Source organism: Ovis aries, chromosome 5 (assembly GCF_016772045.2).
Source record: "Ovis aries strain OAR_USU_Benz2616 breed Rambouillet chromosome 5, ARS-UI_Ramb_v3.0, whole genome shotgun sequence".
Classification (NCBI taxonomy): domain Eukaryota; kingdom Metazoa; phylum Chordata; class Mammalia; order Artiodactyla; family Bovidae; genus Ovis; species Ovis aries.
In genome coordinates this window covers 91,968,616-91,984,397 of record NC_056058.1, presented here as the reverse complement: position 1 = coordinate 91,984,397, position 15,782 = coordinate 91,968,616, and the positions used below count along the sequence as shown (strand labels likewise).

At 38.3% G+C, this 15,782-nt stretch overlaps 1 protein-coding gene across 20 annotated transcripts in view; it reads left to right on the top strand.

The window, feature by feature from the left end:
- The window catches only part of MCTP1 (multiple C2 and transmembrane domain containing 1), a 556,599-nt gene that overhangs the window by 245,581 nt on the left and 295,236 nt on the right, over positions 1-15,782 (top strand). For all 20 annotated transcript variants that reach the window (XM_042250767.2, XM_060416015.1, XM_042250765.2 and 17 more), the window contains exon 2: positions 6,001-6,115. In XM_042250767.2, the coding sequence (XP_042106701.1) occupies positions 6,001-6,115 (115 nt within the window). The remainder of the gene's footprint in view (positions 1-6,000; positions 6,116-15,782) is intronic.

Below are 15,782 nucleotides of genomic sequence, written 5' to 3'. Positions count from 1 at the left end.
ATCAAGCCCTTGTGACTTAAACTTTCATAAAACCTTTAAAATAATTCTGGGATCCACAGAGTTTCTCTACTCTCATCCAACTTACATAGAGGAAAGGCTGAGTTTTGTTTCTCTCTGAAATCTAGTCACGTTATCCAGAGCAGGAAACATGAAAGACAGGCAGTAAATGTTTATTCAATGAGTCCTGGCTGTATTGCTTCGTTCTTCAAGAGCCCGTGAGAGTTTCCTGTTGCCCATAGTTGGAAACTCTGCTCAGGCTGGCATGACTGAACATCAGTCTTCCTTTCTACCTTATTTCTCACAAATCCACTGAGGCACCCTCTTGTGACTACTCAGTGTTGGGCTCGCGTTGATATTCCCATCCTCCCTTCTCCTAGGTCTTTCTTTGTCAAGTCTTACTCCTGTTTTCAAACTGCTCTATTGTCATTGCTATGAAGCTGCCTCAGATTCTTTTCCCATAATAATTGGGCTTTCTTGCCTGCTCTCCCAGTGACTTAATGACTCCGTTATATTATAGTCTATCTTTAATCCTACCTCTTGAGTGGACATGGTTTAAGTGTAATAGTAATCAATTGTTAATTTTGGCTTAAAGCAGTGTATTGAGAAGGAGTCTCTTGACTAAAGGTGCTGAAACAGATTAGATGCCATCCATGGACGCAGGAGAGGAGAGAGGCCAAAGTACCCGTGGAGCAGCCAGATTTGTCACAGAGCTCCATGTTTGTGTCTACTCAGCTGGCTCTCGTGACCTTAAAGGCATCTTCTGTCCTCATAGTCTCCATCCCACTTTGTGCTCAGATCCTTAAACTTTTAACAACAGAGAACAGAGTGTTTATATGATCATGAATCAGAGATATATAAAGTGTTAATGAAATGGTCATTGGAGGGACTGATGTTGAAGCTGAAACTCCAATACTTTGGCCACCTGATGCGGAGAGCTGACTCATTTGAAAAGACCCTGATGCTGGGAAAGATTGAGGGCAGGAGGAGAAGGGGGGCTACAGAGGATGAGATGGCTGGATGGCATCACCGACTCAATGGGCATGAGTCTGAGTGAACTCCGAGAGTTGGTGATGGACAGGGAGGCCTGGTGTGCTGCTGTTCATGGGGTCTCAAAGAGTTGGACACGACTGAGCAACTGAACTGAACTGCATGAAATGGTCCTTCAAGACTGAGCAGGAGTACATGGAGAACAAGATGGGGAAGGTGGATACATCTGAAGGAAATGAAATCAATTTCCTGGAGAGATACCTGCACTACCACCTTTATTACAGCATTATTCACAGTAGCCAAAATATGAAAGTAACCTAAATGTCTGTCATAAGAGAAAGGGATAGAGAAAAAATGTGATCTGTAAATACACACAGGTTTTTAAATTGAATATTATTCAGGTTTTTAAAAGCCAATAAATATAAATCCAGTGAAGTTGTCTCTTAACTAGGTGTTAAATTTTCAAACAGCAAAACTGGAGAACCTAATGTAATTAAATTACCTTTCAGTTGAGTTCAGTGGCTCAGTCGTGTCCAACTCTTTGCGACCCCATGGACTGCAGCACACCAGGCCTCCCTGTCCATCACCAACTCCCAGAGCTTACCCAAACTCATGTCCACTGAGTCAGTGATGCCATCCAACCATCTCATCCTCCATGATCCCCTTCTCCTCTCACCTTCAATCTTTCCCAATATCAAGGTCTTTTCCAATGAGTCAGTTCTTCACATCAGGTGGCCAAAATATTAGAGTTTCAGTTTCAACATCAGTCCTTCCAATGAACATGCAGGACTGATTTCCTTTAGGATGGTTGGACCTCCTTGCAGTCCAAGGGACTCTCAAGAGTCTTCTCCAACACCACAATTCAAAAGCAAATTCTTCAGTACTCAGGTTTCTTTATAGTCCAACTCTCACATCCACACATGACGACCAGAAAAACTATAGCCTTGACTAGACAAATCTTTGTTGGCAAAGTAATGTCTCTGCTTTTTAATATGCTGTCTCAGTTAGTCAGTCAGGTCAGTCACTCAGTCATGTCCGACTCTTTGTGACCCCATGAATCGCAGCACGCCAGGCCTCCCTGTCCATCACCAACTCCAGGAGTTCACTCAGACTAACATCCATCGAGTCAGTGATGCCATCCAGCCATCTCATCCTCGGTCGTCCCCTTCTCCTCCTGCTCCCAATCCCTCCCAGCATCAGAGTCTTTTCCAATGAGTCAATTCTTCACATGAGGTGGTCAAAGTACTGGAGTTTCAGCTTCAGCATCATTCCCTCCAAAGAAATCCCAGGACTGATCTCCCTTAGAATGGACTGGTTGGATCTCCTTGCAGTCCAAGTGACTCTCAAGAGTCTTCTCCAACACCACAGTTCAAAAACATCAATTCTTTGGCACTCAGATTTCTTCACAGTCCAACTCTCACATCCATACATGACCACAGGAAAAACCATAGCCTTGACTAGATGGACCTTTGTTGGCAAAGTAATGTCTCTGCTTTTGAATATACTATCTAGGTTGGTCATAACTTTGCTTCCAAGGAGTAAGCGTCTTTTAATTTCATGGCTGCAATCACCATCTGCAGTGATTTTGGAACCCCCCAAAAAATAAAGTCTGACACTGTTTCCACTGTTTCCCCATCTATTTGCCATGAAGTAATGGGACCAGATGCCATGATCTTCGTTTTCTGAATGTTGAGCTTTAAGCCAACTTTTTCACTCTCCTCTTTCACTTTCATCCAGAGGCTTTTAGTTCCTCTTCACTTTCTGCCATAAGGGTGGTGTCATCTGCATATCTGAGGTTATTGATATTTCTCCCAGCAATCTTGATTCCAGCTTGTGCTTCTTCCAGCCCAGCGTTTCTCCTGGTGTACTCTGCATGTAAGTTAAAAAAGCAGGGTGACAATATATAGCCTTGACGTACTCCTTTTCCTATTTGGAACCAGTCTGTTGTACCATGTCCAGTTCTAACTGTTGCTTCCTGACCTGCATATAGGTTTCTCAAGAGGCAGGTCAGGTGATCTGGTATTCCCATCTCTTTCAGAATTTTCCACAGTTTCTTGTGATCCACTCAGTCAAAGGCTTTGGCATAGTCAATAAAGCAGAAATAGATGTTTTTCTGGAAGTCTCTTGCTTTTTCCATGATCCAGCAGATGTTGGCAATTTGATCTCTGGTTCCTCAGCCTTTTCTAAAACCAGCTTGAACATCAGGAAGTTCATGGTTCACGTATTGCTGAAGCCTGGCTTGGAGAATTTTGAGCATTACTTTACTAGCGTGTGAGATGAGTGCAATTGTGTGGTAAGTTTGGGCATTCTTTGGCATTGCCTTTCTTTGCTGTCTGGGTTGGTCATAACTTTTCTTCCAAGGAGTAAGCGTCTTTTTATTTCATGGCTGCACAAGGTCCTTAATTTTCCCATGTAGTGCAATAAGCATTTTAAAATGTTAAACGAAGCACTCTATAAATTATTCTCTCTAAAGTCCAAGAAACGCTGAATAGAGCAATGAAATCTACAAAAATACACAGATATCTGAGCATTCAAACTTTTCTGCCTTGAAAGTAAAAACACTAAAAGAGTTTGCAGGGTGGGTAGAAAGTTTCTACTTTCCTATAGATTTTATCCCATTTTTTAGAACGTAACTACATTTAATATTTGATAGTGCATTTATTTTGAAACAGTATATATAATAGGGCCTCAAGAAAGACTCAGAACATAATACTTTACATGTTTGCTGGATTTTAATTTAAATCTTGCTTATTAGTTAAACCCACATACAAACTGTTCTTTGAAAAGGCAGTCAGAAGGCATCAGTTGGCTTCCTCTTTCCAAGTGGGCATCTTCTGTGTGGTCAAACGAAGAGCTATCACTCTTGCCATTTATGCTAGATTCAAGACACTTTACCATAGTGCTGGAAATGTGTTTTGAAGAAAGATAATATTTTTACCCACAAAACTTGAAAGTTGGTAACGTTTAGTGCTGACTAGGGTATAGGAAATAGGCACTCGTGCACTTTCGGTAGGAGTATGAACTATTTAAACCTTTTTGGAAAAATGCATCCTATAAGAAAAATAAAAGCACAAGTTCTTGTAGTGGCAAATACTGATGCCAACTCATATGTTCATTAGTAAAATAATTGAAATTATAGCTTTTGTGCACTGTGGAAAAGTAGGTATCTCAAAAAAAAAAAAAAAAACTAGATAGATCTCAATATACTGATTTAAAAAGTGCCCATGATATTTCTAAGTTCAATAAATTGTGAAATAATGAGCAAAATATAATACTTTGTTCACACAAAAACTGAACTCTAAAAGCCAAAATGGTATATAATATTTTACCTTATCCATGCATATCATTTGATGGTTCTGATGTTAAAGAATCTTCCTGCAGTGCAGAAGACCCGGGCTCAGTCCCTGGGTTGGGAAGATCCCCTGGAATAGGGAATGACAACCCACTCCAGTATTCTTGCTTGGAGGATTCCAAGGACAGAGGAGCCTGGTGGTTTACATAGTCCATGGGGTCTCAAAGAGTCGGACACAACTGACTGACACTTTCACTTTCATCATTCCAGAAGTCAAAGTGTTAGTCACTTTCACTTAATTAGTGTGTGTGTATATATATATATATATATATATATATATATATATATACACTTCTGTATACTTATATTTACAGAAGTATATTTATATATATTAAGTTTTTTATTTTGGGCTATAAAAGCAATATTTAGAAGATGAATATACTGTTGAATCTTGAGGAGGACTCCTATTGAGTATAAAAAATACTTTTAAATATTCTTACATTATGGGACATTTGATTTCCTTAACTGAGTTAACTTGTTGTTCTCAGTGGAATTGGGAATTGATACTCTAAGACTTAAATCTCTACCCCATTTTTAATTTAAGTTTATTAATATTTTATTTCATTTGTGTGAGCGTATTACTTCCTCAGGTCAGATCTCAACCCTATCTTAATTTCTTGATAGTTAGAAACCAATAAAGATTTAATCAGAGAAGTCCGTGACTGAGCATGCATGCATGCATGGGGCAAAGTGTGCATTTCAATCAGGTGGTGGTATTTTAATATTTTAACAACTTTTATAAATGTGACAATAAAATTCAGGTTCAAAAGTTTTTTTTTAAGTATGTTTATTTTTGAATTGGAAAAAAAATAAGAATTTCCAATCATCTCAAACATGTAAAGAAAAGTAAATTTTCCTACTGTACTCAACATGTCAGAAAGTATAAAGTGTGATCTCTAAAGTTTTTCCTATATGTTTCTCTTATGTTGTTTTAATGTCTTATGTTATTCCTCTTGCAAGTGCATTGTTACTCAATGCCTAGTATATTGTTGCTAAAGAAACTCTATAGAGGTAGCCTTGCAGAGATTTTTTTTGTTCTAAAAATGGCTTGTACACTTTTATTCCATAGAAAGCAGCATTAGGAACTTAGCCCTATTGAGAATTTATTTCTTGCAAGTACTGTCAAAATGCTGGGTGAATTTATTTCTATATAATTATATCATATTTTATGTTGGGGCTAAAATAGACATGTGTAATCCATCAGGATGAGTTCCTTTGCGTGGATAAATGAATCAACAAAGTCACCTGAATAAATCATTTTCATTTTCAGCTCAGTTTTGTGGAAGTCAGCTGCTCTTGCACGCCTTTATTCTCCATTCATCACTGCCTGTATCTTTACTTCAGACACTATTTCTATGTTAGTCTTCCTTGGTTGAATTATGTGGGGCTTTCCATGGGAAATGTTTTTCACATTGTACTTGTTGTTCTAATCTGAGTCAAAACAAGAATTCCTGTAACTACTGTGTCTCACTTTTGAGTCTAAAGAATTTCATGAATTTCGAAACCTTCAGAGAACTGGGTGATGATACTACTGAGTGAATTCACAAGATGATTTATTATATTGACTGTTTTTTAAAGTTTGCACTTAGCTATACATGGTCCCTCACAGGAGAAAATAGACATAATAAATTTAATTCTTTTGTATCTTTCTTGCTTTTCAGAAAATAAATACTGCTGGCACCAGTAATGCAGATGTCCCTTTGGCTGAGCCCGGAATGTACCAATTGGACATCACATTAAGAAGGGGTCAAAGTTTAGCTGCCCGAGATCGAGGAGGTAAGAACAGGGTCACCTGGAAGCTTATCCTCTGTATTTTTGACAAACTTTGTTTTCCTTGTGGTTTCTTAAGTTAAAAAGGATCAACTGTACTATGAATTTTAGAAGTCTGGGTTCAGTGATGTGGCTCAAAATGTCTGATGCCTGTGACCGTGGAGGAAGAGGTTACGATACAAGTGTGAAAACTTTGGACTCAGACAGTGAGGTCCCTGTCACATTGCTGACAAGTTAGACCCTGAATTATGAATAATTAGTGACAGAATCAGTTGAGTAGATAAGGCATACATTTGAAGCCATATTGGAATTCACCTTTCACACACCAGAAATTCTTTTTGCTGCATAGATTTGCTCCATTGAATCTCATAAAACTGCACAATCTAGGACTAACATCTCACCAAAACTTTGGAGATTCCCAACATGGGATTTTCTTAAATTTGGCTGGACCTGGCAATAATCCCATGGTGGATTAACAGAATTTTGTAGGCCATGATGAACAGGAAGACAAGGCAAACACTCTTTAGTTCCTGGATTGCATATCCCAAGGCCATCTCCTAATGAACTAGCTTGGGGTACATTAATTATTCCCTGAACCTTGGTTAGGGACAAGACAAAAGGTAGACCCTAAACAGACTTTCTAGCATCTTTTGCATGTTTTAAGCTTCCAGATGTGGAGATCTGAAGGCCCCGAGGACCTAAAGGAAAGTGAGTTTGAATTTAACTCCTCCCACTGAGAAGGAGGAGAGTCCCTTAGCCTCTAACTCCTTGTCAGATAACCCTGAATGCTCCTGGCATCACAGGATCTTGTTTTTAATTCTCCTACCCTAATTGACATCCACACTTAGGAAGTGAAAGGAAGCAAACAAGATCACAGCTGGTCAGTCGTGTCTGATTCTCTGAGACCCCATGGACTGTAGCCCGCCAGCCTTCTCTGTCCATGGAGATTCTCCAGGCAAGAGTAGTGGAGTGAGTTGCCATGCCCTTCTCCAGGGGATCTTCCCAACCAAGGGATTGACCCCAGGTCTCCTGCATTTGCAGGCAGGCTCTTTACCATCTCAGTCACCAAGGAAGCCCCTCCTATCTCTACAAACATAAAATAGAGAAAATGATTAATGTAGCATTGGGGTTTTTAAGATTAGAAATGATACAAATAATAGATTTAAGTAAAAACTAGTAAATGCCAGAATATTATTAATGAGTGAAGGTATGATTAGAAAAGTTAGAATTTAAACACAGAGGAATTTTCATAATTAACCATCTGGTTGGCGGGCTATGGTCCATTAGGTTGCAAAGAGTTGGACATGACTGAGCAACGAACACTTTTAGTTTTTTCTCTCTTAGAAGCTGAAGACAAATATTTATGGAATGGAAATGATGGTCTCAAAAGAAGTTACAGTTAGCTTGGAGGAAAAAAATAATGCTATTAACATAGTATTTCACTATGTATATATAAATCATTTTTTAGTCTTCAGAGCAATTTTAATTACATTACATCATTTGACCTAAAATGAAATTGAACCAGGCATCAGGTGATCAAAATTTTAGACCTTGATATGTCCTCCCAATAATATTAAATACATAAGCACATAATTATTTATTGCAAATTTTTTGGAGTTACAAAATCCCCATGAATAGAAGAGATGGTTAAATAACCCTTAGTACATTTGCAGGATGAAATAATATACAACTGTAAAATAAATAAGAAAAATCTCTAGGAACTGATACGGAGTTACTGGATTCATTATTAAGTGAAAAGTCAAAGTGCTAATAGCAACAGTATGAAATTTACGGAAGAATGGAGTATAAGGGATTATGCATTAGCTGTTCATTTCTTCAAAAAGAAATATCAGAAGTAAAATCCAGAAATGAATGAGATTGATAACATACATAATATCTGTAAGAATAGGTGTTTAGAATGTAGGATAGGAATGGGGTAAAAAGGGTAAGGAAGAAGTTTACTGACATTTTCTTCAATGAACTTTCTTATTTGATTCTAACTCTTCAACGACAGCAATATTACAGAAAGAAATGAATCAGTAGATGGGTGGATGGATGGATGGATTGATGATAGATTCCCACATCCTGGTTGATATTTAACCATAACCACACCTCAGGGGGATGGGAAATAAAACAACTAATCTAAGTGATTAAGTAAAACCATGTTTGGATTATACACTGTAAAACTCAAGACAAAAAGAACTAGATATAACTAATGTACTTCAAAGCATGATTATCAATTCTGAAACTACTTACTGAATATACTCGGAATGAACAACTAAGTAAATATATTGTAGATGAAAGAGCCAGATTTCCTACTGTTGGAGAAAGAAGTTACATACATGGAATGGGAAAAAGCTAGAATGTACCTTGCTGTGTTAGAAAGGTAGCGGTAGGAGCTTATGGCTTCTTATATATACAGATAGGAATTAAGATGGATAGGGGTGTGTATAATCTATCTGCTGAGAAGACCTAGAAGCCATCACAAAGGTGTAATGACAAAGTGGAAATCTATACACTTTTTGGCCCAAATCTTGGATTCTAAATACAATTCCCCCATAAAAGTAAGCAGGGCTCCTCATGAAATGGTTGATTGCAGATCTAGGGCAGGGAAAGTACAAGACAAGCCTAGTTCATTTTGCAGTGCCAAAAAATAAAGTACTCAAAAATGGATGGCAGAAAGTCAAAACGAAATAGGAGCCAACTTAAAGGCATTCCTGATGATCAAAGCAGGTACATTTCAGCAACAAAATAAATAGTGGTAATAATAAATTCTTACACATAGAATAGTATATGTGTCTATGAGCTCATAGATAACTGTGTATCATGATAAATACATAATTGAATAAATAAATAAGTGTGGGATAAGGTAAAGCTTTTCCTTATGGTGGAATTCTAATGAACAAATGTAGATGTGAAAATAGGAATAGATCACCTTTTGACAAGCATCACTGTAATAATTATTATAGGCAATAATCATCCACTGATGCTAAAAGTGTTATTTAGACTCTTAGTCATGTCTGACTCCTCATGACCCCATGGACTGTAGTCTGCCAGGCTCCTCTGTCCATGGGATTTCCCAGGCAAGAATACTGGAGTGGGTTGCCATTTCCTTCTCCAGGGGATCTCTGCGACCCAGGGATTGAACCCACACCTCCTACATTGGCAGGTGGATTCTTTACAGCTGAGCTACCAACTGTATATGCAAGATTATGATGAGAAACTGGCCATTTGCATCATTTCAGAGTATTTCTCCCACAAGATATGTATGAATTACAAAGGGGAAAAGTTACTTTACAGTAGAAAAACTTGGAAGACATCCTTTTAACCAAGTGCAAAGTTAACATCAGCAGTAATGAGACCAACAGACATAATGCACCTCCTGATATGATGCGTTGAGAAAGATACATCCTGTCTGTGGCGTTCTTGTCAGCAATGCATAAAGTCAGTGTCATCCACAGGAAACATCAGGTAAACTCTGGCAACATATGATGCCAGTAATCTGAGCTACTTAGCAGCTGTCCTTTGGGCAAGGCCCGCACCATCTTGTCCCACCATTCATGTGTTCACAGCTGTGCGTCTGGATGGCATCACGTGTGTACCACTGTCTTTCTTGTAGTAGCAAATTATTCTCTATAGACATCTCTGTCAAAAATAGGAACTTCTTAAAGATAAAATGAGATGACCATGTTCCAAAGAAAAAAGGGAGAGAAAATACTACTTTACAGAAGTGAAGACTATCCCAAAGTGTTTAAAATGCAAACTCTATCCCAGCTTCACTGTCTTACTCACTTGCCTGACATTTATGAAGTTTTTATTTGGTAGATATGAGAGGAGATACATAAACAGAGGACACAACCTGAGTTAAGTTTGGGATTGACTAAAACATCATAGATTCACCTGTAAATAACAGATGATGTTAAACATATGATTGGATAGATAGCATTGGGACATGTATATATGATAATTAGATGGAGATGGGTAGTTCACAGTGAGAAAACAAGCAGGGAAACACTATGGTCTTGTGGGAGTATAGTTTTGGGATTATGAATGTGGAACAGGAGAAGGAAAGGAAAATGGGAGAGCTGCTGGTTCAGTTCAGTTCAGTCGCTCAGTCGTGTCCAACTCTTTGCGACCCCATGAATCTCAGCACGCCAGGCCTCCCTGTCCATCACCAACTCCAGGAGTTCACTCAAATTCACATCCATCGAGTCAGTGATGCCATCCAGCCATCTCATCCTCTGTTGTCCCCTTCTCCTGCCCCCAGTCCCTCCCAGCATCAGGGTCTATTCCAATGAGTCAACTCTTCGCGTGAGGTGGCCAAAGTACTGGAGTTTCACCTTTAGCATCAGTCCTTCCAAAGAAATCCCAGGGCTGATCTCCTTTAGAATGGACTGGTTGGATCTCCTTGCAGTCCAAGGGACTCTCAAGAGTCCTCCACAGGTATAATTAACCTCCAATTAAAATAAATAAATTTATATTTTTAAAAAAAATAAAAAAGGAACAACATGAAAAATAAAGGAACAACATGAAAAAAAAAAAAAACAAGTCTTCTCCAACACCACAGTTCCAAAGCGCTTACCTTTCTTCACAGTCCAACTCTCACATCCATACATGACCACTGGAAAAACCATAGCCATGACTAGATGGACCTTTGTTGGCAAAGTAATGTCTCTGCTTTTCAGTATGCTATCTAGGTTCAGGGAATGTCAAATAGCATCTGAGATAAATTGGGTGAGGGAGTTCAAAAAATTATTGCAATTTTAAAACTAAATGATGGCTGGGCACCTTGTGGATTTGGAGGAAATGTGACTATAGGCAAAAATATTTGCATAACTGTTAAAATCAGCAGAAATTGCACTCTCTTGTTATTTGTTACATTGATGCCCTCACCTACTGCCCAGCAAAGCCCAAATGCCTGTGTCTTCCATGTCCCCTGTCAGCCTTGCACTAAATAATGGAAGGGAAAACTCATTTCAACCATCCCCTTGGGGACTAGAAGATTGTTTGAACTTCGTACAGAATTTTTATACATAGTGGGCACTGGGCAGTCGTAACTGGCTGTCCTTCTTCCATTTTTATAACCTGTTTTACAGAACAACCAGATAGCTCTGGGGAGTGCTACTACTTTTTCCTACATTTTATTATACCGGCTTTAACAGCCTCATGGACTAGAAAGCACGTGACCTTGGAGACTCTGTCATACATAATTTCAAAGCCAGTCTCCACATTTTATTAGCTTTGTGACTGAGTGAAATGTGCAGTCTCTCTTTGCAACTACAGGGTTCTAGATTTCGCAAACAAAAATACACGATGCCTTGTTTTTGGTTTTGTTTTTGTTTTTCTGGTTGGCTGTACAGTATCGTATGTGAGACCTTAGTTCCCAGAACATGAACGTGAAAGTTGGTCACTCGTGTCTGACTCTTTGTGACTCCATGGACTGTTTAGTCCATGGAATTCTCCAGGCCAGAATACTGGAGTGGGTAACCTTTCTTTTCTCCAGGGGATCTTTCCAACCCAGGAATCGAACCCAGGTCTCCTGTATGGCAGGTGGATTCTTTACCAGCTAAGCCACAAAGATAGTCCCCAGACCAGGGATCAAACCCATGCCTCCTGCATTGAGAGCATGGAGTCTTAGCCACTGGACCACAGGGAAGTCCCAACATGATGCTTAAATTTGAATTTCAAATAATCCATTATCTTTTAATGTAAATAAATCTCATGAATCTAATCCACAGTATAATAAATATAGACAATAACATTGTACTATAATTATGTAATATGATAAATATTATCATAATGATAAACATATTATTATACAATATGTAAATATATCAGTGGAGAAGGAAATGGCAACCCACTCCAGTATTCTAGCCTGGAGAATCCCATGGATGGAGGAGCTTGGTAGGTTATAGTCTACAGGGTCGCAAAGAGTTGGACACGACTGAGCGACTTCACAAAGTAACATGCTGTATATCTTAAGCTTATACAATTTTGCATGTCAAATTTGTTCAGTGAAAAAGAAATAATACACTACTTGGAGTATTCTTATATAAAAAATTATTTATTCTTTATTTGAAGTTCCAGTTTAACAAAGCTCCTTGTTTTCTCTAGCAGCCCTTTGGCAATTGTCATGCCTAGTTATTTTTCAAAATGCCATTTATATTTTAATTAGGTTTGGCTTTTCAGGACTGTATTATCATCTATCACATTTTGAAAGTCTTGTCTTGACAAGATTGTTTATATTGTTAGAAAAGTAAGAGCAATCTGTGTAGACATGCCTGGTGAGAGCACATTCTCTATAATTTAAGTCCTTGAAATTTGTACTGTGGAGGCTGCATTCATGTCCCAGGGCTGCCTTAACATGTTACCCAAAACTTGGTGGCTTAAAACTACAGAAGTTTCTTCTCTCAGTTTTGGAGTCTGAGAATCAAAGAAATCAAAGTTGTGGTAGGAAATAGTCCTTCCAAAGACTCTTGCAAAGAATTCTTCCTCACCTCTTACAGCTTCTGGTGGCCCCAGGCATTCCTTGACGTGGGGCAGCATCACTCCAATCTTTGCTTCCATCTCTACATGGCATCCTTCTCTGTTTTCCTGCCTCAAACTTCCCTCTTCTTTATCTCATAAGGATAGCAGTCATTGGGTTTTAAGGCACACCCTAAATCCAGGATGATCTCATCTCAAATTCCTTAAGTTAATTTTATCTGCATAAAGCTCATTTCTTTTTTTGGAAATAAATTATTTGGGGGTCAAAATCAGTATGGTAATACAAGAAAATGTAGACAGTTTTTGCAAGAACAACTGTGAAAAGTTTAGCAATTTTGAACGTTCATAAATCATTTCAGTTCCCTGAGGCTTTGAGAAGTTTTGATTGTTCAAAGGTTAGAAAGATCTGGCTGAACTCTAGAGACATTTGATGAAAAAGCCCATTTCTGAATAAGGTTCATAGGTACAGGGAGTTAGGACTTGGACACATTCTTTGGGAGGACCCAGGCCAATTCCCTGGAAGAGGGCATGGCGACCCAGTCCAGAATTCTTGCCTGGAGAATCCCACAGACAGAGAAGCCTGGTGGGCTACAGTCCGTGGGGTCACGAAGCGTCAGACACAGCTGAAGTGACTGAGCGTGCACACACATACACACAGGTCAGCTCACTACAGAGGACAATTCTTCTCTTCAAATACCAGGAACACATTTAAAAAATAAAAAAGCGATCCACATGAACTTGTTTATTGTGATTCTGTTTATAACAGTGTTCAAAATCCTTGCGTTGAGTTAGAGAATTTCATTCATTCCACACTGAAACCCCTACAGTCTGCACTGTGACTCTGATGTGTCAGTGTGAAAGGAAAGTTTCCATGTGTTCTGAGAACAGTTTTAAGATTGGAGTAAGAACTTTAGAAACCTGATAGATGGGAAAGGATTGAAAGTTCGTCCCCTGACAAGCTTCAGTTTTTTCTCACTATTTGGGAAAGCCTCACTAATTAAGAACTTAATATCGGTTTTAAGAAAGCCAGATCTGAGACAGTAAATTAGAAAGCTTTTTTTTTCTGTTTCAAAAATTGTCTTGATAAAAATGAAGCATATTCTAAGTATAAAAATAGCCCTTTTCAGGTTGGAGAATCTGCCAGCAATTTTATTATTAGAGTGTGACTTATGAAAACTTTTAGAGATTTATTCACTGAGTGGATAGGCATAGTAATGTTTCTAATATGTATTGTATATCAGGAGTAATGTTTAATGTGTACATATATGTATAATCTGAATAGGACTGGCCATTAGAGCGGCTTCCACCCCACACATTCGTTCACGGCTTGGTGTTTAGGGTCCTCTTTGGTTTGGACCCTTGCGAATTTCTTTTACAGTCAGATTGCCATAATCTGGGCTTGCCTGGGGGCAGTTCTGTTTTTTCCCCCTTTGACTTCCATAATTGCTAATATTATCTCATTTAACTGTCACAAGGGTCCTGATTTTAGAGACATAATATGTACTCGTGTGTTTTAGAAAAAAATCTTAATCCCGTTAAAGTTGATCATAAATTTAAGCATCATGAGTGTTCCTGTTTTTTCCCAGAAGGAAATTGCAGTTTATTTCATCAGAGAAAGGTGTGTATCTGAGCGACTCTGAGATACTTTCCTTGGCAGCCCCTTCTTTAGGTTTACACAGTCTTTAAACAAGCTATTTTGATCAAGAAAAGGTCTGTCATATTGCACTTCTCTGCTGAAGTTATGAATTGTATGTGTTGCTAGTCAATCGATTTTTGCATTTCTTACAAATGGTGGAATCAACTATAGGCTTGTTTTACTCAATATAGGCACAAGCAGAAGCAAAGATGTTAATGCTATAGCTTCCACCAGTTTCCTACCATTGGGAATTATTTTTAATGATCGTGACTCAGTTTTATTGATAGCTTTTTCACTATGATCTTAAGCCTCTAATTTTTATATATACACATATTATAATATATATCCACTGTGTGCATATATACATTTATAGCATATGCTTCTGCAGAACACATATGTTCCATTGTGTTTGTCTTGTTTTCATAGGTGCAAAAAAACCACTCATTGACACACAAAGATTCCCTTGTTTCATGTTAATATAACTAGAGCTATATAATTACTAAAACTTCAGAATGGACTTCTACCTTGAGATTTTGTGAATGACTCCTAGACTCTATCTTTTTGCTGGAAAGCTCTTTATACTGGTCTTTTTTAAATAAATGTCTTATTTGGGGCTGTTCTGGGTCTTCGTTGCTGCTCGTGGGCTTTCTCTGATTGTGCAGACTCCTCTTGTTGCAGAACAAAGGCTCTAGGGCCTATGCTCAGTAGTTGTAGAGCATAAGCTTAGTTGCCCTGAGGCACATGGAATCTTCCTGGACTAGGGACCGCAGCCATGTCCCCTATCTTGGCAGATGGATTCTTAACTACTGGATCAGCAGGGCAGTCCTATGTTAGTCTTAGCACTTCCTTTATTCTGAGCCAGAGGCAAAGAACCTGGTGGCTATTCCCTAGGCTCTCTGCAGCACTGCATACATGGAGGTATTCCTTTCTTCAAAATTCCCATGGTTTGCCAAAAGATGCCATCTTTTAGTGAATGTAAATCCAGAACTCCTTAAGCCATAGAGCAAACCCTATATCAATTTTCTGAAGAAATTCCAAAGATGTTTCCACATATGAAATGCTGTCATATCACACCTGGCAACGTTAGGTTCACTTTTAAAGGTGCAATCTCTCCTGCTATTATGATTAAAAATTTGCCTTGCCTAATTATTTCTAGATTGAAAGAACAACCCATTTTTATTTAACCTTTACAAAAAACCACATTGCCATGAAAACTAAAAAGGCCCACAAACGGAATTGTGTACAATGCCTGACACTGTTCTCAGGAGTTGATAGACAAGGCCAATCAATACATATCATATTTTCTTCAGAATCTGCATAGACTTTGCCACTGGTGGGTTTTTATTTGAAATATGATTTTATTATTTATAGATGAATTCAATTTATAATAAGTATAATTTAATTCAGCATCTGTAACAAAGGATGATTTTAAGCTTAACTCATTTTAAAAGTACATCTCTGAGTTCCAATATTAGAAACAGTGTCCTTAAATTCACTTGAGGTTAATTAACTTGTATACATAGTGTTCCATATTTAGATTTCTTAAAGGAT